The sequence below is a fragment of the Moschus berezovskii genome, chromosome 11, assembly GCF_049115385.1.
Source record: "Moschus berezovskii isolate FMDL1 chromosome 11, NW_MosBer_1.0, whole genome shotgun sequence".
NCBI classification, from domain to species: Eukaryota; Metazoa; Chordata; class Mammalia; order Artiodactyla; family Moschidae; genus Moschus; species Moschus berezovskii.
In genome coordinates, this window is record NC_142470.1 from 35,258,582 (window position 1) to 35,282,458 (window position 23,877).

Consider the following 23,877-nt stretch of genomic DNA (forward strand, 5'->3'; position numbering starts at 1 on the left):
TCGCTACGAGTCAGACATGACTGGGTGACTTCACTTTCACTTTTCACTTTCACACATTGGAGAAGGAAATGGCAACCCACTCCAGTGTTCTTGCCTGGAGAATGCCAGGGATGGGGTCGCACAGAGTCGAACATGACTGAAGTGACTTAGCAGCAGCAGCAGCATTCAAGTGACAGAAAATGTAACCCAAGTGGCTTAAGTAAAAAGAGGATTTATTGGCTCAAATAACAGAGAAGACTGGGGTAGAGCTAGCTGGGAGCACGACTGATTTTAGGGTCAAATACTTAGTAGCATCAGGGCTTTGTTCTACCTCCTCCTCTTCTGGCATTGTTCTCAGGTTCTTCATAGCATCTCCTAATACCTCTAGGTCAACATCACAATACCAGAATAAGAGAAAATCTGACATCATGACATCATGAACAAAAGTCTTAGAATTGAGACTTGTTAATCTTGGTTGTGGAGAAGGAAATGGCAACCCACTCCAGTGTTCTTGCCTGGAGAATCCCAGGGATGGGGGAGCCTGGTGGGCTTTTATCTATGGGGTCACACAGAGTTGGACACGACTGAAGTGACTTAGCAGCAGCAGCAGCCTCACTTGGATCATCATATCCATGAACATTGTTGCTCTGGGGGCTAGAATGTGCTGGTCAGCTTAGCTTTGTACATGTGTTCCATTCCTTTCACAGGTGCTGGTTTTATGATTATTAATTGAGCTATACATTTTTGTTTTGTGACCTTGCCTATGTATGTATTTTATAATAAAATATTAAAAAATTGAATTCATCATTCAAAAATTAGCATAATTCCTCAGATTCAGAAAGTCCAGTTGATTCTAAGAAGGTAATATAAAGAAAAACACTTCTAGATTCATGATGACAAAATTACAGATAACTAGGCAGTAAGAGCAGAGAAGGCAATGGTACCCCACTCCAGCACTCTTGCCTGGAAAATCCCATGGACGGAGGAGCCTCGTAGGCTGCGGTCCATGGGGTTGCTAAGAGTCGGACATGACTGAGTGCCTTCACTTTCACTTTTCACCTTTATGCATTGGAGAAGGAAATGGCAACCCACTCCAGTGTTCTTGCCTGGAGAATCCCAGGGGCGGGGGAGCCTGGTGGGCTGACATCTATGGGGTCGCACAGAGTCGGACACGACTGAAGTGACTTAGCAGCAGCAGCAGCAGGCAGTAAGAGAAATCTAAGAATAGCTAGAGAAAACAAAAGCATGACTTGTTAGACTGTTAGCCGACTTCTTATGGCAATATGGATAATGGAAGACAGTTAAACAATATCTTTAATGCAGTTAAACAAAACCACAGTCATTTAAAATTTGTTGCTAGCAAATATATCCTTCAAGAATTTAAGTGAAATAATTACTTTTTTAGGTAACAGAAACAGAGAGTTCATCATCAGCAAACCTTTACTAATTCTTCAGGGAGAAGAAAGGTTTCATTTGGAAGGTTAGAGATTTATTAGGAAGATTAGGATATATTCCTTCAGAAAGGAATGAAGCACAATAAAATATGATGAAGGGAGATAGCAGTAAAGAGAGTATAAAATTACACATCATCCAGAAGGTATTTCAGCTGCAGTTGTCTTTTATATTTTGGTGGTATGTTCTCAATAGACTTCATGTGTGTGTGCTCAGTCACTTCAGTCGTGTCCGACTCTTTGCGACCCTATGGACTATGGCCCACCAGGCTCCTCTGTCCAAGGAATTCTCCAGGCAAGAATACTGGAGTGGGTTGCCATTTCCTTCTCCACACTTCATGCAGGCAAATATTAAAATTAAATGAGTTTTTCTTGGTATTTATTAATTTGGGAATGAGGACGTGGATGTATGTAGGGTGAGAAAAAAAAATGGCATTAAAGCTTGCCTTTACAAGTGGTTGGCTTAATATTGCCATCCTTCTTGCTAACTCTTCTGTTCTTATGTTGCTGCTTTGTGTAATACTGTGATTCTTTCATGGGGACCACTGGAAATATACTGAACCTCCTGTCTCCTAAAGATTCTACCTTAGTCTAGGTTAGAGCTGGGGCACCAGTGGTTTTAGAAAGCTCATTCTCATGTACAACCAGAGCTGAAAACTAAGGTTACTGAAAACGAATATGATTGAAACAGATCTGAATTCTAGTTTCAGCTCTGTTGATTACTATGTGGACTATGCTTACCAGGGTATTTAACATCTATGTGTTTATTTATTAATAAAACTACTAATATTAGTACCTATCTCACAAGGCTGTTGTGAAGAATAAAGAAAGTAACATTTGAATGGAAAAATGGAAATAAAAATAGAGGTGTAGAAACCAAAATGACCAAGGGCAACGTATAAACTTAACTATAGAAGGTTTAGCAGATGTTTGTATTTTCAGAGAAGCCCTTTGGTTTCCCTTTATAACTCAAAGCAGTTTATTCTGATCTTTGAGTTTGCATTTTAACTCATATCGAAGTGAGGTTTTGTACTTATTGAACGTCTTTAGGTTTGGGATTGTTTTACTATACTGGGGTTATCTGTGGGGATGAGAACGTTAAAAAGGGAAGCAGTATTATAAATTTGAAGCTAATTCTAATGTATGCTTTCTCCAACATTTTTAAAAAGAAAAAAAAAACTTTAGCCATTTAAAAACGTTTTTCGGATAAATTATCTGTATCCGGCTGAGAATTTTATGCCAAATTGCAGCCCCCACATAGGCTTGGAAGAGCCAAGATATTTAAACCTGCAAAGTAAAGTGCCAGGACAACCTTTACACTGGTCTGATTTAGTCATTTAACCATAGAATGGTTTGTAGCCTTGAATTGACAATGACTCAGTAGACCTTGTATACATTTTAAAATGTTTTTAAGTTGTTGGGATTATGAAAATACCATAGAAGCACAATATTATCATAAGTAAAACACTTAACATATTTAATGAAGCTTCTTGACTATGTTTCAAGAACATTTGTGAAGAAGCCAGATTGAAAAGTTAGAAAGTCTGGATTATAATAGATTTTTAAAAGAAGGTCAGCTCATTACTTGTAGTATCTAAAATATAGCATACCAGAAGTGATCAGTCACATTTTTAAATCAAAGGAGTTCCTTATAAAATTTGAAAAAATTAATTGGTAAGAATAGTGATTAGTATAACCATTGTATATAATTTATATGTTTAAAGGTACATTTTAAAAGGATTTATTTCTTTTATTACTTTGGAGATGTTTGCAGGGTTAACATGAACTTTTAGCACAGCCAGGTTCTATGAGAATTATTTTAAAAATGTAAAAATTTGTCCCAATGAAGTTTGATTTAATGTAAAAACTAGTATATTATTTTTGTGTTATTATATGAAAAGTGTATGTTAACCATTTGTTTTACTTTCAACCTCTACCTAGGTAATACTGCTCCTAAAACCAAATTCACTAAATCCACCCATGTTAGATTTAAAGCATTTTAGGGTCAGAAAAATATGAAAAACTGTTTCGAACATTTGAGTTTGTATGTTTGTCTTGCTATATGAATAGAACTGACTAGAAATAATTTTGGTATGAGGTGTAGATTTATAAATGTCTCTTTTGAAGTTCATAGTGGCTAATTTAATAGGCACCCTTAATTATATTCTTACTGAATCAGAAAATCTGTAATAGTAATTTTCAGACTTTTAGGACTAAAAATAAACAGTTGAAATACATCTTATTAACCTAATAACTTTAACTTCCTGAAGAGAGCTAAGGATACTTTATTCTTAGTTTTTGTTGGTACTTTTTTCTATCTTTTATGACTGTTAAAATTGTGATCTAAAATTTTGTGCCGTTTTGCAACATGTCCTGTGAGAATTTTTTTCTAAGACAGTAGTGCAGTGTAAAATGTTAATAACATTTAAGGTAAAGGATGAATAAAGATTTTGAAAACTGAGAAAGTTTTAAGTGAATTAAAAATTAAGATTACTGATATAGTTTCTTTAACTTTTAGTATGAATTTTTAACTAGCAATTTTTAGAAATCAAAGCATAATCTTAGATATAATTTTGAGAAATCAAAGCAAAACAAAATTCTTTCTAACTATAGAATTGTTTTATTTTAAAAATTGCTTTATTTAAAAAAATTTTATTGTGGAAAATTCCAAGCATATACAAAAGTAGAAAGTATTATATAGTAGATCCTCATGGGTCTGTCACCTGGCCTCAATAATTGTCAACTCATGATCAGTCTTGTTTTATCTGTACCCTTATCCACTTACTCCCTAGCATATTATATTGAAACAGATTCTGTGCATTTTATCATTTCATCTGTGAATATTTTGGTATGTTACTAAAAATGATAAGGAATCTTTTAAAACATGTAACCAAAATATCATTATCTTGTCTAAAAAAAAAATAACAGTAATTCTGTGGCATCATGAAATAACCAGTGTTCAAATTTCAAATTGTCTGAATCAAAATCTATACATTGTAATTGTTACGTCTTTTAAATATCTTCTAACTTGTCAGTTTTCTCCATCTTCCCCCCCCATTTGCAGTTTATTATTGAAGAAGCAGATCTATTTGTCTTATAAAATTACCACAGACTAGATTCTGTTGATTATATTCCCGTGGCACAGTTTAACATGTTCCTCTGCATTTCCTATGAATTGGTAGGTGGAAGTATGTCCCAGATTTTGTGCACCTTCAACCACCTGGTACATAGTCACAAACCAAAAATAACCCCATCCGCCCAGAGAAAGAGGTTCTGAATTTTATGTTAGGGACTACATGCTGTATTTTATATATGAGCTATAGAAGCATCTTTAGTTTTTATTTAGATAATTGTGTATTATGTATGACTGAAGATTAAAATTTACAGTGACACTGGATATAGCAAAATGAGACAAATGTTTGTATAGTAGATAGAAAAGAACTATCAAAAGCAACAGAAAGATGATTAAGGATGCGTTCATTTTTAAGGACAGCCTATTCACTTAAAAACCTCTAATGATATCATTGTTTTTTAAAAACATACTGGCAGTATAATACGCTCTCATAAAAATGACCTTGATTCATCAATAAAGGTGAATTATATTTAATATGGCTTATTTTAAAGAATAACCACAACTAGAGAGTCAGCAGTTTGGCATTTAAAGGACTGAAGAATTACCATAGCTGTAAAATATGGTGTTGTGGTTAATCTGCAATTCATGTTAATAATATATTATTAAATATGTACATTTCAAAGGTAGGAGTCATATATAAAAATTATAAAAATTCTGCTTTATCAAGAATAACTGGAAAATATGTGTACTGGTTAATCAAATATTCATACTCATAAAAATTTACTGTGGACGTTATATATAGATCACCAGTTCTTTTAAAATAATTGATTTTTGATAAAAATACTCTTTGCCCTTAAAGTAAAAAATAATTTGATCTTTTTTTTGATGATTCAGAAGCTTTTAAGGGACTGTTTATAGCATCAGAATTATTATTAAGCTTGATTGTCATATTGTAGCTGCATCGTAGAGTTGATTAATGCAGATTTCCAAAGTAATGTTAATTACCAGAGCATTATCACTGGATTCAGAAAGCCCAAATGGGCTTTGCGTCTGTGGTGTTCACAGAGAGTCACGTAAAGAGACTTATAGGAACCAGTGTGCATGCATTTGTATGTATGACTGCATACATGTATGCATACATGTATGACTGTTTACACATGTGCACGTGTACATATTACTGTTAAATTTATAATCTATATTGTTGAACACATAACACATATATACCGACTTGTAACATGTGTAGCCATTACTAGTGCTGAGGCAATTGCAAATTGAAGGAATTTGATCAAAATTTACCAAGAGGAAATTGGCTCCAAGGCATAATGATTTTGGCTGGAGGAGAGAGTGATCCTGGCACGGTACGCTCTCTGTTTCCTTGTGAGGGCTCCAAGATGATAAGAATTAGCTACATAGAGGCAGATGCTTGGTAGTTTTCTGGAAGCACAATTATAAGGTTTATGAAAAACAGGAAGATCAACATCTCACGCAGGTTTTTTTGAACGGAGAACTGATTTAATGTGCTATTTTGTATCCCTTAGACCTTGACTGTTGAACCACGATAATTTGATTTTTAAAATAATTTTTTTTCTTATTTTAAGTGTGCTAGCTTTTGGAGAGAAATTGTGTCTTAAAAATGCTTTTAAGATAATATTTTTCAGATTGTTCAGACTTTTAATGATTGATGACTGTAATTAGTCATATTGCAATATTGTATTTTCAGAATTGCTGTCCCATTTCCTTTTGTCTACTTCTTCTCACAGCCACAGATTAACTTGGCTCCCAAGAGCCAGTATCTCTGTTGACCCAGGAAAAATTTCAAATCCTTTAATATATTTAACTTAGTTTATAATGAATTGAATAGTAGTGATCATTTGACAAATAATTTTGAGTGCCCACATTGAATAGCCCATGATGTCTAGCACACCTCTTGCACACAGATGAGGAAGATACTATCCCTGTTCTTGGGTAGTTTATAGTCTTATAGAAGAAAGGTAATATGAAAGAACTGTAGCACCCATTCTTCATGAACATTAGTGGGTGCACTGAATAGGAGAACTTTCTTTTCATCTTCAGTTTTCAGTGTCTGAGAAACTTTAGCCATTTGTTTTGCATTTTGCTTCAGTTCAGTTCAGTTCATTTCAGTCACTCAGTCGTGTCCGACTCTTTGCGACCCCATGAATCACAGCATGCCAGGCCTCCCTGTCCATCACCGACTCCCGGAGTTCACTCAAACTCATGTCCACAAAGTTAGTGATGCCATCCAGCCATCTCATTCTCTGTCGTCCCCTTCTCCTCCTGCCCCCAATCGCTCCCAGCATCAGAGTCTTTTCCAGTGAGTCAGCTCTTCGCATGAGGTGGCCAAAGTATTGGAGTTTCAGCTTTAGCATCAGTCCTTCCAATGAACACCCAGGATTGATCTCCTTTAGAATGGACTGGTTGGATCTCCTTGCAGTCCAAGGGACACTTATGTGATGCCAATAAACACCTTATGTACCTACTGTAAGTGAAGGGACCAAGGAAGGAACTAAAAATTAATCTTAGCAAATTCCCTAAAATCTGAATTTAGGTGTTGCAAACTCAGATGCCTAGAGGAGCCAGCCAAGTAATACAAATGAGTGAAAAAGGTCAGTATACAGCAGTTGTAATTAGTGATGGTTGTGTTCTGCTGAAATGTGTATGCTTTGTCTAAAGATTTTCAAATTGAAGTTTTGTGTAGGTCAAAGAAAGCGTGTCTGCAGACTGAAGCTGCCAATTTGCAGTCCCTCTGTAATTCCTTAATATAAATGAAACCATCATAAAAACATTTGAGAGAAAAGAAGTGGTTTAAAATTAAATACAAATAGGGGCTTTCCTGGAAGTCCAGCGGTCAAGACTCCTCACTTCCTCTATAGGAGATGAGGGTTTGATCCCTGGTCAGGGAACTAAGATCCCACTTGCCACGGTGTAGCCAAAAAAATAAATAACCACAAATAAATACTTCCAATTTAAGAATGATCGCACCATTTAGTAAGCTGTTTGGTGCTTTTTTTCTGGGGCATAGATGATGGTAAAGAATCCATCTGCAATGTGGGAGACCTGGGTTCGATCCCTGGATTGGGAAGATCCTCTGGAGGAGGGCATGGCAAGGATCCCATGGACAGAGGAGTCTGGTGGGCTACAATCCATGGAGTCGCAAAGAGTCAGACACGACTAAGCACAGCATACAGATGGCATTAAATTAGGGATGATGGGTTCTCAGGAGCAGCCTGGAAGATAGAAATCCAGGCAAATGAAGGGGATCAAGTTTGTAGGAATTCACAAGAGTGATGTTGGTTCTCCATCGTTGGAGATTTTCTTTTCTGGGTATGGATAGCCCTGGATTTCAAATGTTAGTTATTGTTAAAAATAGGTCACAGGTCTGAAGACCCATTCTGTTATTCCTGGGAAATGTTCAGGGCAACTCGAATGGAAAGCGCTAGTGGATGGAGCCTTTAGCCATCATTTAAACAGTGGATCTTATGTGAAGGGTCAATGAGTATATCTGCAGACGAATGGATAAGAAAGCTGTGGTACATATACACAATGGAGTATTCAGTTCAGTTCAGTTCAGTCACTCAGTCGTGTCCGACTCTCCACGACCCCATTACTCAGCCATTAAAAAGAATACATTTGAATCAGTTCTAATGAGGTGGATGAAACTGGAGCCTATTATACAGAGTGAAGTAAGCCAGAAAGAAAAATATCAATACAGAATACTAACGCATATATATGGAATTTAGAAAGATGGTAACGATAACCCTGTATACGAGATAGCAAAAGAGACACAGATGTATAGAACAGTCTTTTGAACTCTGTGGGAGAGGGCGAGGGTAGGATGATTTGGGAGAATGGCATTGAAACATGTGTATTATCATATGTGAAACGAATCGCCAGTCCAGGTTCGATGCATGATACAGGATGCTCGGGACTGGTGCACTGGGATGACCCAGAGGGATGGGATGGGGAGGGAGGTGGTAGGGGGGTTCAAGATGGGGAACACATGTACACCCGGGGAGGATTCATGTCAATGTATGGCAAAACCAATACAATATTGTAAAGTAATAATCCACCAATTAAAATTTAAAAAATTTTAAAAAGCTAAAAAAAAGAAAAAGAAATTATTTGGGTCTTTGAACACAATAAGAAAATTCATCAGAAAGATGATCTAGCTTCTTGGGTTTCTACCTTGCTATCAGGATGCCTGAACATGACTCCAAAAATTACAAAACAGATTCTCTGGGGCCACGAAGTGGGTGTCCCTTCAGGCTTACTGAATCAGTGTCTAAGTTTGTTATTGTTGTTCAGTCACTAAGTTGTGTCCGACTCTTTGTGACCCCATGGGTGGCAGCATGCCAGGCTCCTCTGTCCTCCACTATTTTCTGCAGTTTGCTCAAATTCATGTCTGTTGAGTTGGTGATGTTACTTAACCATCTCATCCTCTGCTGCCCAGAATGCAGGATCTGAGAGTCTGTCTTTTTAATAGATACTTTTAGAGTTATTCTGGTGATAGATAGGATGGGAGCTACAGCTGTAGGTAGAAAAGGTTTCATATATTGCTGAGAATAACAGGTTTCTTTGGTCAATGAGATTGTATACCGACAGATCTTTATTAAAGAATTTTTTTTGAAAAGTGTTTATTGATAGAAAGAACCCCATTCTGTCTGATAAAGTGTGTTGATGGTAATAGATATTGGTGGCTTAGGTGATAAGGGCCTTGTTAAGATTCTTGAGGCACATTGTTGGCAGGGTGTGTATTTGTAATTATTTATGCCGAGACCTGGAGAAGGCAATGGCACCCCACTCCAGTACTCTTGCATGGAAAATCCCATGGATGGAGGAGCCTGGAAGGCTGAAGTCCGTGGGGTCGCTGAGGGTTGGACACCACTGAGCGACTTCATTTTCACTTTTCACTTTCACGCATCGGAGAAGGAAATGGCAACCCACTCCAGTGTTCTTGCCTGGAGAATCCCAGGGACGGAGGAGCCTGGTGGGCTGCCGTCTGTGGGGTTGCACAGAGTCGGACACAACTGAAGTGACTTAGTAGCAGCACGCCGAGACCCAGGGAAGATTGTTTGGGTGGTACAATTTGCAATAGATAACTTCTCTTCAGTTGACTGTGAGGAGCACCACAGTTTTTAAAGAAATGGTTAGAAGAATGGCCTTGGGGACTGGAGAGGGATGTTGAGTTTAAGGAAGTAAAAATTGATGAAACTGAGTAGTAATCACTGTGTATATTGCTCAGTTGACAAATGGCTTGGGGCTGTCACTGTGGCTGCTATTGTGGGGGCCTATTTTTAATCTCTCTGGAGAGAATCTGTGCAAAAGATGTAAAGGCTCATTAGTCAAAGCTGCACACTTCAGGCTTGGCATGGAACCAGCATTCATAAGACACCTAGTACAGTGTGTCCATGCTGATTGTTTCACTCAAGTGGAGGAAAGGTAAAAATACCTCCTGTTTACAGGACCACGAAACCAGTAAAGGCCTCTCTGAACTCGTGTTAACAAAGTGCTGGGCTGCTGCTTGTTGTATACCTTCCCAAGACACATGTCACTAATCAAAATGTTCTTATCTGCTCTGAAACAGTTGTTCACTTTTCTTCCTTGCAACCTTCAACAGCACTATTGAGTTTTTCAGAAATCTCACTTTATTACCCACTGAATCAAATACCTTAGTGGTATTTGAAAAGCTCTGGGATGGGGAACATCTCCGATACCTATTTCAGATTCATTTTTAACTTAACATGTACTGAATGAGCTGTAATATACAGCAGTCGTGTCTTCCATCTTTCCTTCCTTCCTTTTAATTTACTTTTTCCTTAAGGGAAATTATTTTAATCATTGTTGGGTTTTTGGAAATAGATTAATCCTCTGCGTAGATTTTCCTGCAGTAATGTAAGAAGCTTTCTTTTGTTCTCTGGCAGAAAACATAAAGACCCATGTCAAATATATACTTTAGATTAAAGGGCACTCAAATAATGATCAAATGTTTCCGTCTGTTCTTTGTCTTAGGGAGGTGAAATAGTGACATGGTGTATCAGTACTCTTTTATTTCTTCTCTCCCTCTCCTTTTCCTCTTCCTTCCTCATTTTCTTCCAATAGAAAACCTGATTCAAATTAGCTTAACAGTAAAGGGAGAGTTCATTGACTTACAGAACTTAAAAGACCGGAGGTGGGCTTCAGATAAGGCTTGGTCCAGTGGCTACAATAATGTCATTTAAAGACCTAGTTTCTATTTCTTTTCTTTTCTGCTCTGCCTTCCACTTTGTCGACTTTATTCTTACTCTTCATATTCACCCAGCAGCTCAAGTCTCTTCCTTAGTGAATATAAAATTGTTACTCCAGTTCAAACTTTGTATTCTCCTATCATGGGAAGAAAGAATACTTTTATTTCTTAGAAGTCCCAGCTGATGTCTTCATTTTTCTCATTGCACTTGATTGGATGTGTGCACATAGCTGAGTTTCTTTGGTGCACAGGAAACGTTGATGGGGTTAGGCAGTCAGGACCATGGAGCTTGAAGTAGAACTCATGCCTGAGAGTGGGGAGGGGTGGTTTCCCAGGGAAATTTGGGTTTGTCTTACCAGAAGACGGGAAATGGATGTTGGAAATCAAACAATATATGTCTGCTAAATGTGGGTTTAGGCCAAGAACGTTATATGGACCTGAGGTGAGGTAGAGTTTTTAGGGGGAAGAATAAAGACTTTGAAAGCTTTTGCTATCTTGTGTGTTACACTTTTTGGGTATCTTTTCCTTTAGTTGATGGTCTACTTTACATTGCTTTTTCTTCCTTGCTCTTTTAGTAGTTGCCTGTGGCTGGTGTAACAGGAAGAGCTTGAAGAAGAGCCTTCTTTTCAGTTGGCATGTCCCCTAATTATTTATATGCAAACTGTGTTACTAGGACTTTGGTTGCTTCAAGACCGCTGGCCAGAAAGGCCCAAGACTGGGATTTTGGCTAAGAGGACGAAGGTCTGTCAAATACTGCTGGTCTGGAATTAAGTCCAGGGAGCTCTCTATGGTGAGGAGAAGCAGTTGTATAGTATAAATCATTGTAGCCCAGGGGCCAAGTCTAGCTAGGGAAATCATTGATAGGGCAGGGGTCAGAAACCAGGTGTCAGAGCTTGCAGGTGTTTGTCTGGTTAAAAATAACAACTTGGTTGAAGCTGTTTGTTCTCTTGTTTTGTTCCATATGGCTCATTCCTATAGGTCTCTTTGTGAAACTAATCATAGTTGAAAAGAAATGAGAATCTACCCTGAGGTCTGGTCCTGACTTAAGTGGAGAAGAGATTATTGTCTTGACAGGGGAGACTGGGTAGGATTCCTGTGGTGTTGTGACTCACCTATGGCTGTAAAACACTCAGTGCCAACAAAGGGTACTAAGCTTGGATCATCTTCTTCCATTATTTAAATAATTTGCTTCAAGTTTAAAATCTCTGTGCAGAAATTGGGATTCTTCATCTTTTAAGTTTAAAAGACTCCTGAAGACATTTTTCTAATGAAAAGTGAAATCCTAACAAAGTGTTTGCTTTAACTAAATGATTGCAGTTAATTTCTTGTAAAGAAACACAGAAGCACACTTTAACTTAAAATAAGCTCACACTGTTGTTTCTTGTAGTACAGCCAGGAAAACCAGAAACAAGCTGTTTCCTTCAAAATCACATCCCTGGATGATATTCGAGCAACCTGGACAATTTAAATGCATCCCCAGGAAAAACAATTTGAGTCAAGTTGGAAATCATATTTGCTAATTTCCTTTCTGTCATGGCAATGTTGCCTTTTATTCTCAGAGTCCGAGTAGGCTTGATTGAGAAGGTGTGTGGCATCAGCGACTCAGGTAAATAGCAACATTCACTTCAGAGCCACAGCCAATCTGGGGTCATGAAAAGGGTTTTGTTTTTTTTCTTTTTAATTGGGGTTTTGGTGAACAGGATGCATATACAGCCTAAAGGAATTTAAATTTCTTTGAAACACTTTGCTGACCAGACAGAAGGATTTCTAAATGTTTAGGGATCACTAGTCAAATTTTAGTCTACACTGACATTTTGTTCAAATATTGAACTTAATAATATTATTTATTCATGCTTTTTAAAATTTGTTTGCGAAACAGTAGATATAAAACTTAAGCGTTTTGGCCCCCAATAGATTTGATTTTGTATTTAAAAGATAGCACCTTAGAGTTGCGTGTGTAGAGACAGTATCTTAGGGAAGAAGTAAGAGTGGATTTGGTCATTATTCAATTCATCAGTCAGTGATTTTAGTGTTTCCAATCTTAGTTCTTTTATATTCATTTTGGAAAAGATGCTGGTCCAGTGCTCTAAGTGGCTGTACTGTTAAGAGAAGAAAGGCTCATAAAGGCTCTAGGGAGCCTCTGTTTTCACCTTTGTTCCACTTGGAGCAGGGTTTCCAAGATAGAAAAGAATCTGCTCTTTACTTTCTTCCTCTTGATAGACAAGAAATGCTGGGTCAACAGATGTGGTTTGAGATTCCTTTCTTCCCCTGCTCTCTCCCACCCTAGGTTGCTCCCATTTCTCCATCCCAGTTCCAAAGAAACAGAACTTCGAAATATGCCGGGTGATCCTTGAGACCTATTTGAAGTGGCAGTTCAGCGTGTCCTGGGGTTGCATGCTGGTCACTTTCTTTTTGGAGGAGCTGAAAGGTCATTTGTAAGCAGCTTCTCATGGGCAAGAAGTGATATTACAGGTTTTTTTTTTTTTTTAGTTTTCTAAATGGAGCTAAAGCTCTATTTTTGAGATGTGCTTTGCTGTGCTTAGTCACTCAGTCATGTCTGACTCTGCGATCCCATGAACTATATAGCCTGCCAGGCCCCTCTGTCCATGGGGATTCTCCAGGGAAGAATACTGGAGTGGGTTGCCTTGCCCTCCTCCAGGGGATCTTCCCAACCCAGGGATCGAACCCAGGTCTCCCGCGTTTCAGGCAGATTCTTTACCGTCAGAGCCACGAGGGAAGCCTTTATTTCTGAGATACTTTTGTATATTTTAGATTAAAAGCATGCTGGCCTGTGGAAGAAAGCAAACATTTATGTCAGTTCCAGTGAGTCTGCTGAGCATAAAACAGGGATGGTAGAGAAATTCTGGTGTGATGCACCAGTAGGTGGTAGATATTTGACGATTCCCCAGAACTCTGTTATTTGGAAGTTTTGCTTACCTAGCAGTTGTTGGTGAGGCTGCCCACTGAGTGGCGTTTAAAAAAATTCAGATTTAGGATTTCTTTATTTTTCCTTTTCTCATTTGCGAACCTGTTGGTTCTTTCATAAAATCATGCGGAAGAGTGATTATTCAGAAACCAAGCTATTTGTATATTTTGCCCAACATATTACCTTTGTTCTTCTCAAAGATGTTTATCTGTCATGTTCTATATTGGCATAGGGTTAGTATCACATTACCACTAGTATCCAGAAGATTTAAGCCAGGGAATGGACTGCTGTCTTTTTTTTTTTTTTCCTGCAAGGCAATAAATCAGACCTTTTAGAAAAGCCTAGGTCACAGAAAATCCAGGGAAGTTAGTTGTTGATTGAGAGGGAGGTCAGAACCTTGGAGAGCTCTAGAGAGAGCAGGGACAGAATACAGTGGAAGCTACCATGGCTGGCCACAAGCAGACTAGGTTTTTTTGAGAAGATTATGGTTCCACTTTGTTTATTGTTAAGATAAGTATATGATTTAAGGAGATAAATCCCTTATACTCCCAAGCCATGAGCGCTCTCTCTCTCCATATATATATATATATATATATATAAAATCTATAATTTCATGACTTGGGGCTACGGCCTTATAAACCAGAGAAAATGCTCTTCTTTAGCACATCTGGAAGATCCTCCAGGCCGCTGTATAATTTCAGATTCCTCCTGGGAGGGCCTCTGGTATCATGATGAAGATGGTTACAAATAGAAGAAGCGTAAGATTTCAGTGAAGTGTTTACTACTTACTAGACTAGATCCGTTTCCCAAAAAATAAAATTTTTTTTTTTCAAATGACATGTTAGATAAAACTTCAGCACAACCCAAACTCAAACCAAACCAAACCAACCAACCAACAAAAACCAAAAGCAGAATGACAGAGGTGTTCTGGTTAAAGCAGGTTAGGCTGGGATGCCCTCTACTAGGTTTACTCCTGGCTCCAGCAGTAGCCACTGAACACAGGCTGCAAATTGCCACATTTGACCAGAATACTTCAGTTTACTTCTCAGACATAGTTCTTAAGCAAGTGTGAGAATTTAACTTAACTGTACTTCTAGGAATACTTTTTACTAGCCCGTATTAATCCCCCAAATGGCCGTATGTTGGTCGTAGTCTTAGCTATTCATTTGGATGTCACAGATTTGCATCTCTTTCTAATTAGCTTCTGTGCTTCCAACAACCCACTGAGTTTCAAGACTGTAATTAACAACAACTTCAAAGAACATGGCAACATTCTCAAATCTCAGATTCAATAGGCTCTGCTTACAAGAATGAAGAGAATTATTAGACTATTTGAAAATAAAGCCATTGAGGATTATAAAACTACCCTAATTAATTTTTTGCCATACCAATATTTATTTCTGTGAATACTCTATAAATTGTAGAGGTCTCAGTGTGGCTCCATCTGGGGGATAAGAATAGTCTTTCTGGAGAGTGGAGGGATCTGATAATATAGGTTGTGAGGAAGACTTCAGTTCAGTTCAGTCGCTCAGTCGTGTCTGACTCTCCGCGACCCAACGAATCATAGCACGCCAGGCCTCCCTGTCCATCACCAACTCCTGGAGTTCACTCAAACTCATGTCCACAGAGTCGGTGATGCCATCCAGCCATCTCCAGTAGCATACTGGGCACCTACCGACCTGGGGAATTCCTCATTCAGTATCCTATCATTTTGCCCTTTGATACTGTTCATGGGGTTCTCAAGGCAAGTATACTGAAGTGGTTTGCCATTCCCTTCTCCAGGGACCACATTCGGCTGTGGGCCATGTGATCAGATTGACTAGTTTCCTGTGATTATTCTTTATTCTTTAATGCTATGAGAAAAATTTATTTCTCTTACCATGTGTATATTACTGTTTCAATAAAACATTAGTTTATGACAAAGAAGAAATCAATAAAATCACATTTATTTGCTTATTAGTAAGCTTATATACTTTTCACACATTGTTTTTTAACTTTTTATTAAGATTTAATTGACATACAACATTTAGTTTTAGGTGTACAACATGTTGATTTATGTATATATTATGAAATGAATACCACAATAAATATAACTTTCATCACCATACAGTTATAGATTTCTTTTTCTTGTGATGAGAACCTTTAAGATTTACTCTCTTCAGTTCAGTTCAGTCACTCAGTCATGTCCGACTCTTTGTGACCCCATGAATAGCAGCATGCCAGGCCTCCCTGTCTATCACCAACTCCCGGAGTTCACTCAAACTCATGTCCATCGAGTTGGTGATGCCATCCAGCCATCTCATTCTCTGTCATCCCCTTCTTCTCCCGCCCCCAATCCTTCCCAGCATCAGAGTCTTTTCCAATGAGTCAACTCGTCGCATGAGGTGGCCAAAGTATTGGAGGTTCAGCCTTAGCATCAGTCCTTCCAATGAACACCCAGAATTGATCTCCTTTAGAATGGACTGGTTGGATCTCAGTTTTCAAATATATAGTACAGTATTATATGTTGTGTACCGCACTAGATAGTTGTACGTAATTTTGTAATGTTTCAGATAATTTTATTTATTTATTTATTTTTTTGGTAATTAATTAATTTTTTATTGGAGGCAAATTATTTTACAATATTATATTGGTTGGTTTTGCCATACATTGACATGAATTCGCCTCGGGTTTACATAAGTTCCCCCTCCTGAACCCCCCTCCCACCTCCCTCCTCCCTTTATCCTCCCTCTGGGTCATCCCCGCATGCCAGCCCCGAGCATCCTATAACATGCATTGACCCTGAACTAGTGATTCATTTCACATATGACAACATACGTGTTTCAATGCCATTCTCCCAAATCATCCCACCCTCACCCTCTCCCACAGAGTCCCAAAGACTGATCTATACATCAGATAATTTTAAAGAAGTGTTTCTATTTTATATCTGTACTTTATCCTCTTATTAATTAACAGTTTTTATTATAAGCATTTTTAAAAAGAAACTTTTTCCCCCATATAAGACTTCTTTTCCCCTTCCTTATTAGTCAGTGATGGTCCCAGGGCTCATTTGCTAATTTGCTTATTTCTCTTCTTCATCTCCCCAGTGCTATGAATCTAGTACATTGTTTCCCGACACTTTTCATATATTTGTGTCATTGTGAGTGAATTTGCTTTAGTATGACTGAGAAGCCTTGTTTTGAATAAGTGAGATGTGATTTGGGGGTGAAGTGAGTTAGGAATTTGCAAGAGTTATAATATACTGTGTTCTCACATAAGGAAGCTCACATAAGAAGCTGAGGATTGGTTGTGCTTTTCAAGTCTGCAGGGCCATCCATTTGGGAGTATAACATGTGTGATAGAGTGTATTGATGAGACGTGGGAAGGTTGAGGGTCACACAAACAGGAGCATCCCTCAAATTAGGCAGCCCGTAGAGTGAGCCAGAGTGGGGAATCCAGAATTACTGCTAGATGGGAGACAGGTTGTGATTACAAAGAGGCAGATGCCAATTCTTTGGTTAGAAATTGATATTTTAGTGAATATCATCTCACTGAGGGTTTGCAGGTTTACATTCAATGCTCTCAGTTGTCTACACTTGAGTATCATCAGAGTTGTTCAACCTCTTTAGTTAACCAGCATTTAAAAAGCACTGGCATGATATCTTCCCTGAACTGCTTCATATGTGTTTGGTGAGAATGAATAAAGTTTCAATGTAGTAGTTTTTTTTTTCACTTTTGTCTTTTTTTTCTTATTATACTTTTATCACTTTCTCCTAAGGCATTTTTACTCCTTCCCGTGTTGATACATTACATGTCCCATGCCTACTCTTCTTGACCATCCTCATTTAAGATTTCCTCTTTCTTATATCACCAAAAATAAGTAAAATAAGAACCTTGTGCATAGAGAGAAAAACTTACTTTTCTCTTTTTCGTAAAGAGGCTTCTTAATTTATGCTCCCTCACCCTTTCCTTGAAGAAGCTTTGGGCATTTTTCTCTATCTCCTTCTCAAGAGGGTGGAAAACCCCAACATCCTGCATTGTTAGACCTGTTTTTAAAATATGCTTTAGTCTTAGAAAGTGACCAAAATCTTGTGTATCTTCTATGTTCTCCCCTTCTAGGCCAAGTAATTCAAAGCACAAATGACTTCATATATAAAAGTGGTCATGCAGCAACAGTAGAGGAATTTTTATCCCAGTGAACATGTCTCTGCTTCCTTGATGGGAGTGTTTTTCAACTAAGTTGTTTTCCAGTGAAGTGCGCTTTGAATGGCCAGAGAGGTCAAATGCATTTCCATGTATTGGGAGGTTGTATTTAATGGAAAGGGACTGCTTGGCATGTCGTTACTATGCATTTAATAATTAGATTGAATCACTTGAAATGAATTCAAATTGGTAAGAGGTGTTTGCCAGCTTATATGCTTTCATAATTAAAAAAAAATAGTAGATATAGGCTGTAACTTGCCAAATAGCTAAAGAGAAATGATAGAATTAACAGTTTAAAATGAGAGACTTCCCTGGTGGGCCAGTGGTTAAACATTTGCCTTCCAGTGCACGAGACACTGGTTTAATCCCTGAACTAAAATCCAATGTGCCACGGGGCAGCTAAGCCTGTGTGCTACAGCTGCTGGGCCCACACGCCGCAACTACTGAAGCCTGAGTGCCTAGAGCCCGTACTCTGCCACAGGAGAAGCCACTGCAACAAGAGCATGTGGCACAACAGCCAGGGAGTAGCCGCTGCTCCCCACAACTAGAGAAAGACTGCTCGTGCAGCAAAGAAGAGCCGGTACACTACAACAGAGACCCAGTGCAGCCAGAAATGAGTAAATACATAAGGTAAATAGTTTAAACTGAGGCAGCTGAAGCTTTTTCTTTTTGTATTGGAAGAAGGACTTGAATACTTGACCAAGAGAGGGAAGATTGTGTATTTTTTCTATATATCAGTGTTTAATGTTGATTTCTGAAGGAAATGCATAGCCAGCTATATAATGATCGTTTTGAGTTTTATACTGTGTTGTTTTTAAATGTGATCTTGAGTGCCTCGAAAGGACCTCAGGCTCTTGAGATTCAGAGGTTTGCCAGTGAGGAGTTTATACTCTTTTTGTTCAGTCACTTCATAGCAAGGGCACTCTTTGATTCACTGTAGAGTGCTGAAGCTCCTGCGTTTTCCTCTGTTCACTGAGGCTTTATTTGGATATCCCCGAAGACCTATCTTTCCTATAAGTGAAAGAGCATTTAGTGACTTCTCCATTGTCATTTATTCCCTAAGTCAACCCACTCACTGGGGGAAAATCATTATTATTCTTTTAAAGGATGTATTTCTTTACCTTCTGTTTGTTTTCTTTTGATAGAAAACTTCTCTGGTGAGATTGGTTATGGTATTAATGTGATTTTTTGGTATTATATAAATGAAATGTGTTAACATTTGGAATATCTCCATAACTCAGTGAATCAGTATTTTCTAAATGATCAATGAATGATGGTGCAAAGTCATACGTGAGTAAAAGTTTCATTTAAAGTACAGGATAGACAAATGGAATTTAGGTAAGAGTGTGAAATATTTATCAATATAATTTTATCCTACTGTTACACAGGGAATTGCATTCAATATCTTGTAATAAACCATAATGGAAGAGAAAAAAAGTGGTTTTAGATTCCACATTACAACTAACCTTTAAGAAACCACCACTTGTTGAGTTTTGGTGTAGTATCAAAGAAGAACATCCAGAATTATTTGGAAAGGCTGTGGAACTACTCCTCTTTTTTCGAAGTACATATTTGAATGAGGCTGGATTTTCTTCATATACTTCAGCCAAAACAACATATTGCAACATTGAATGTAAAAGCACATATGAGAATCCAGCTCTTTAATTAAATCAGACATTAAAGAGTTTTGCAAGAATATGAAACAATGCCATGCGTCTCATGATTTTTTGAGAAAATACAGTTTTTTCATTAAAAATGTTTTTATGTTAACATGTAGTAGGATTGTTATTTTTAAATGAATTAATATTTGAAACTTTCTGTTTTAACTTTTACTATAGTAAATTTAATCCATATAATTCATATATGTAGAAGCTCCTTGGGGTCCTCAATACTTTTTAAGAGTATAAAAGGTTCCTGAGACCAGAATGTATGAGAACCTGTGCTGTAGTGCTTAAGCAGGGACTTGGAGCCAAATTGCTTAAGTTCAAAACTCAGCTTTATTATTTAATAGCTCTGTGACCTTGGACAAGATACCAAACTACTTTTGACCTCAGTTTCTCATCTAAATAAAATTCTATAGTAATGTAACTTGTAGGTTGTCTTCAGGATTAATTTGAATATATTAAAAGTTCTTAGAATTTATACAATACACAGCAGGCTATATAATTATCACCTTTTGAACATTTATAATGTATTGGTGTTTTCCTTTATAGATGCCAGATTTCTAAATTTCTGGAGATTCAGTGTTTTGTGGTATTAACATGGTCTGTCATCAGTAAAGTCCCCGATACCCTTAACTTCCCTACACCATTTCCTCCCACCCCCGACCCCACCAAAGTCAGTGGTTCTCAACCTTTGCTGCATTTTAGAATCACTTGGGGAGCTTAAACAAACAAACCCTCAGTGCCCAAGACACACTTCAGATTGATTCAGTTAAACCAGAATCTGGAGGTGGGAATAGGGACCAAACATAGTATTTCTCACTCTTAAAGCCTGAATATTCAGATCCTCTGCCCTGAGATTCTGTCTTTCCTTCCATATTCTCAGATAATTTATTTATCACAGCTGATTTCTCTCTCATCTTTTGTATCACTACACTTTGAGGGGCGGTAGGTGTTCTCCCTGCTCGATGCTGCTGCCAAGGAAACCATCGTTCCCTTTTCCCTGACACCCCATCCCCAGCTTTGAAACTCAGCCCATCAGACAGTAGGACACACCCCTCCCTCCTTGTTGTTATCTAGAGACATCCTTTGAAGATTTTAGCACATGGCTCACAGTTATTTTCTCAGCACTGTTGATTGCTCTTTTTGTGATTGCAGGTGATTTAATATTCACATAAACACTCCTTTCCACATGCGGGCCTCTTAGTCCCTGACTTCCTTTCCTGCAGGGATCTTGTCCTCCCTCCACCTCCCTCAGCCAGCCACATACTCAGCCAGTCCTTGTCAGTACCCATTACAGATCAAACATCCTGTTCTCTGACCATACCTCCTATCTTTTAGAATTCATTCTTTTTAGAATTTCAACTGCAACAATTCTTCCAGCTCACCAGGACCATTGGTCTTGTCATTTTTCCACTAACTCACTTCTCTTATGAACTTACTTTGCTTTTTCCTGGCTTAGGGTGTCCATGTCCATAATTACAATCATTCTTCTGCAAGCCCTCAAAGATCTCTTGCCCTTCTTTCTTTCTATTGTACTTACCTGGCAAAATCCCAACCTTTGTTAAATCTAAATTCCTCTCACTCTACATTGCACCCAGGCGAGGGAATTTATGCTGATTGGTCTCACTTAAAAATCATACCTCAAGCTCAGTGGGGCTTTTAGTGCTGTCTGGAATTCCTCCTCCATTTCTCCAGTTCATTCATTGTTTATTGTTCTAAATGACTATTGCACACTCTCTTCTCAAACTTCCTGTATCCCCTCCTTCTTCCTCACTCTCAGCTGATGGCCTTGTTTCAAGGAGAAAATGTAAATTCTTAGGAGAGAACTACCACAAGTTTCTATGCATAGAACAACCTGCCTACATTTGTAACCCTAAGCTGGCCTTTTCTCTTGTACCTACAGATGGATTCTCTGTGCTCGTTTCTAAGGCATCCCTCTTGGAGATCTCCTTGCTACTGCTGCTGCTAAGTCACTTCAGTTGTGTCCGACTCTGTGTGACCCCATAGACGGAAGCCCACCAGGCTCCCCCGTCCCTGGGATTCTCCAGGCAAGAACACTGGAGTGGGTTGCCATTTCCTTCTCCAATGTGTGAAAGTGGAAAGTGAAAAGTGAAAGTGAAGTCGCTCAGTCGTGTCCGACCCTTAGCGACCCCACGGACTGCAGCCTACCAGGCTCCTCCATCCATGGGATTTTCTAGGCATTAGTACTGGAGTGGCTTGCCATTGCCTTCTCCGTGGAGATCTCCTTCTGCCTACCTAATTGTTATCTTCTCTGATGGTGTTCTGTGCCCACTTCCCTTTACAGCAGCATATTCCCCTCTCTCTATGGGGATATTCCCTCAGACTATAAACATCTGAGCAAAACTTGCTCTTCCCCTCTGGTTACCAGTTTGCATTGTCTGTATCACGTTTCTAATTTCTTTCTACTCATTCTCTCTTAAAGCCTCTACAGTCAAGCTTCTGCTTCACCAAGATAGCCCTTGTGGAGCACACTACTAACCTGTGTGTCAACACACCCAGCTGTCAGTTCCTAGGCCTCCTCTTACTCAGCAACACCATTTGGCACAGCTGATCACTTCTCTCTTTTGAAGCTCTTCCTTCACCAGTTTTCTCAGTAGCATTTATTACCATCTGATTTTGTTGATTATTTATTTTGGCCAATGAAACTGTAAGCTCCTTTAGCAAGGACTAACAGTGGCTGATACAGAATAGGTACTTGATACGTATTTGTTGAATGAATGAATGTGAGCTTAAAAGCAGCAATATGCTTGTCAGATCTTTTCCATCTCCTTTCCTGGTCAGGCTATCACAGCCATGTCCTTTCTCTTTTTCTCTGGACCTTGAATTTCCAAACTGTATTTTCTGTTACCTCTACCCCATTCCTATCTTTTTCAGACTGAACCACCACCATTGTGCTTACATGTCTGTGGGGCTCTAATGTTTACAGAGCGTTCATTTATATCTGGTATTATAGATGCAGATGGTCTGTGGATCTGAGTTGAATGACATTAGCATTTAATGCTGAATTTAGGTGCAGATGGAAGAAATTAAAATTATGAAAGAATAAGAAACAAGTGTTTAGGGCTAAAATTATGGTCTTCTTAGGATGTTTTGGTTTCTTGTTTTGTTACTACCCTACTTTGCACTTTACTGTTTCTGCCTGTCCATAGTGGAATTCTCCTTGATTGTCTGCACGAATTTTTAGAAAGCCAGAAAAATCAACAAGTTCAAGAGGCCCTTCTGACTTCAGCTCCGAGCAGTTTATCATTAATTAAGAGTAGTCTGTTTCTCTCTTAGATTATTTGTGGGACTATAAATTGATGTAGCTTCTATGGAAAACAGTATGGAGGTTCCTTAAAAAAACAAAAACTAGAGTTGCCACGTGCCCAGCAATCTCACTCCTGGACATATATCCAGAAAAACACTAATTGGAAAAGATACATGCTCACCAATGTTCATAGTAGCACTGTTTATAATAGCCAAGACATGGAAGCAACCTAAGTATCCACTGGCAGATGAATGCTAAAGAAGATGTGGTACATACATACAATGGAATATTACTCAGCCATAGAAAGAAGGAAATAATGCCATTTGCAGCTACTTGGAGGTTAGAGATGATCATACTAAGTGAAGTAAAACAGAGAAAGACAAATACCTTATGATATCACTTATATGTGAAATCTAAAATATGATAAAAAGTAACTTATTTATAAAACAGAAGCAGACTCACAAACTTAGAAAACAAACATGGTTACTAAAGAGAGAAGGGTGGGGGAGGGATAAATTAGGAGTTTGAGATTAGCAGATAGAAACTATATAAAATAGAGATGCAACCAAGTCCTACTCTGTAGCAAGGGAACTGTATTCACTATCCTATAATAAACCATAATATGAAAAATAATATATATATATACACATATATATCTGTGTATATAATTGCATCACTTTGCTGTACCCCAGAAACTAACAAAACATTGTAAATCAACTATACTTCAATTAAAAAAAAAATAGTAGTCTATTTCTCTTAGATTTTCATCCCTCTTTCCCTCTGTATTAATATGCCAGTGTGATACTGGATTTGTGTGAAAACTCGTTTGTTAGTGGGCTTTTCTTTTTGACTTCTACAGAACCTTGCCTCCTGGAATCCATCAAACCCTGAATGTCTCTTACTGGTGGTGAAGGAACTTGTGCAACAGTATCACCAGTTTCAGTGCAGCCGCCTCCGTGAGAGCTCCCGCCTCATGTTCGAATACCAGACGTTACTGGAAGAGCCACAGTATGGAGAGAACATGGAAATTTATGCCGGGAAAAAAAACAACTGGGTAAGGTTTTTCGAGAAAGGGAGAAAAAGGTCACTTTAT

At 38.3% G+C, this 23,877-nt stretch overlaps 1 protein-coding gene across 2 annotated transcripts in view; it reads left to right on the forward strand.

The window, feature by feature from the left end:
• BABAM2 (BRISC and BRCA1 A complex member 2) overlaps nucleotides 1-23,877 on the forward strand; it is a 413,168-nt gene that overhangs the window by 100,775 nt on the left and 288,516 nt on the right. The window contains exon 5 of one of the 2 annotated variants that reach the window (XM_055399167.2): nucleotides 23,644-23,838. The exons of the other annotated variant lie outside the window; for it this stretch is intronic. Within the exon in view, the coding sequence (XP_055255142.1) occupies nucleotides 23,644-23,838 (195 nt within the window). The remainder of the gene's footprint in view (nucleotides 1-23,643; nucleotides 23,839-23,877) is intronic. 2 annotated transcript variants of the gene reach the window in all.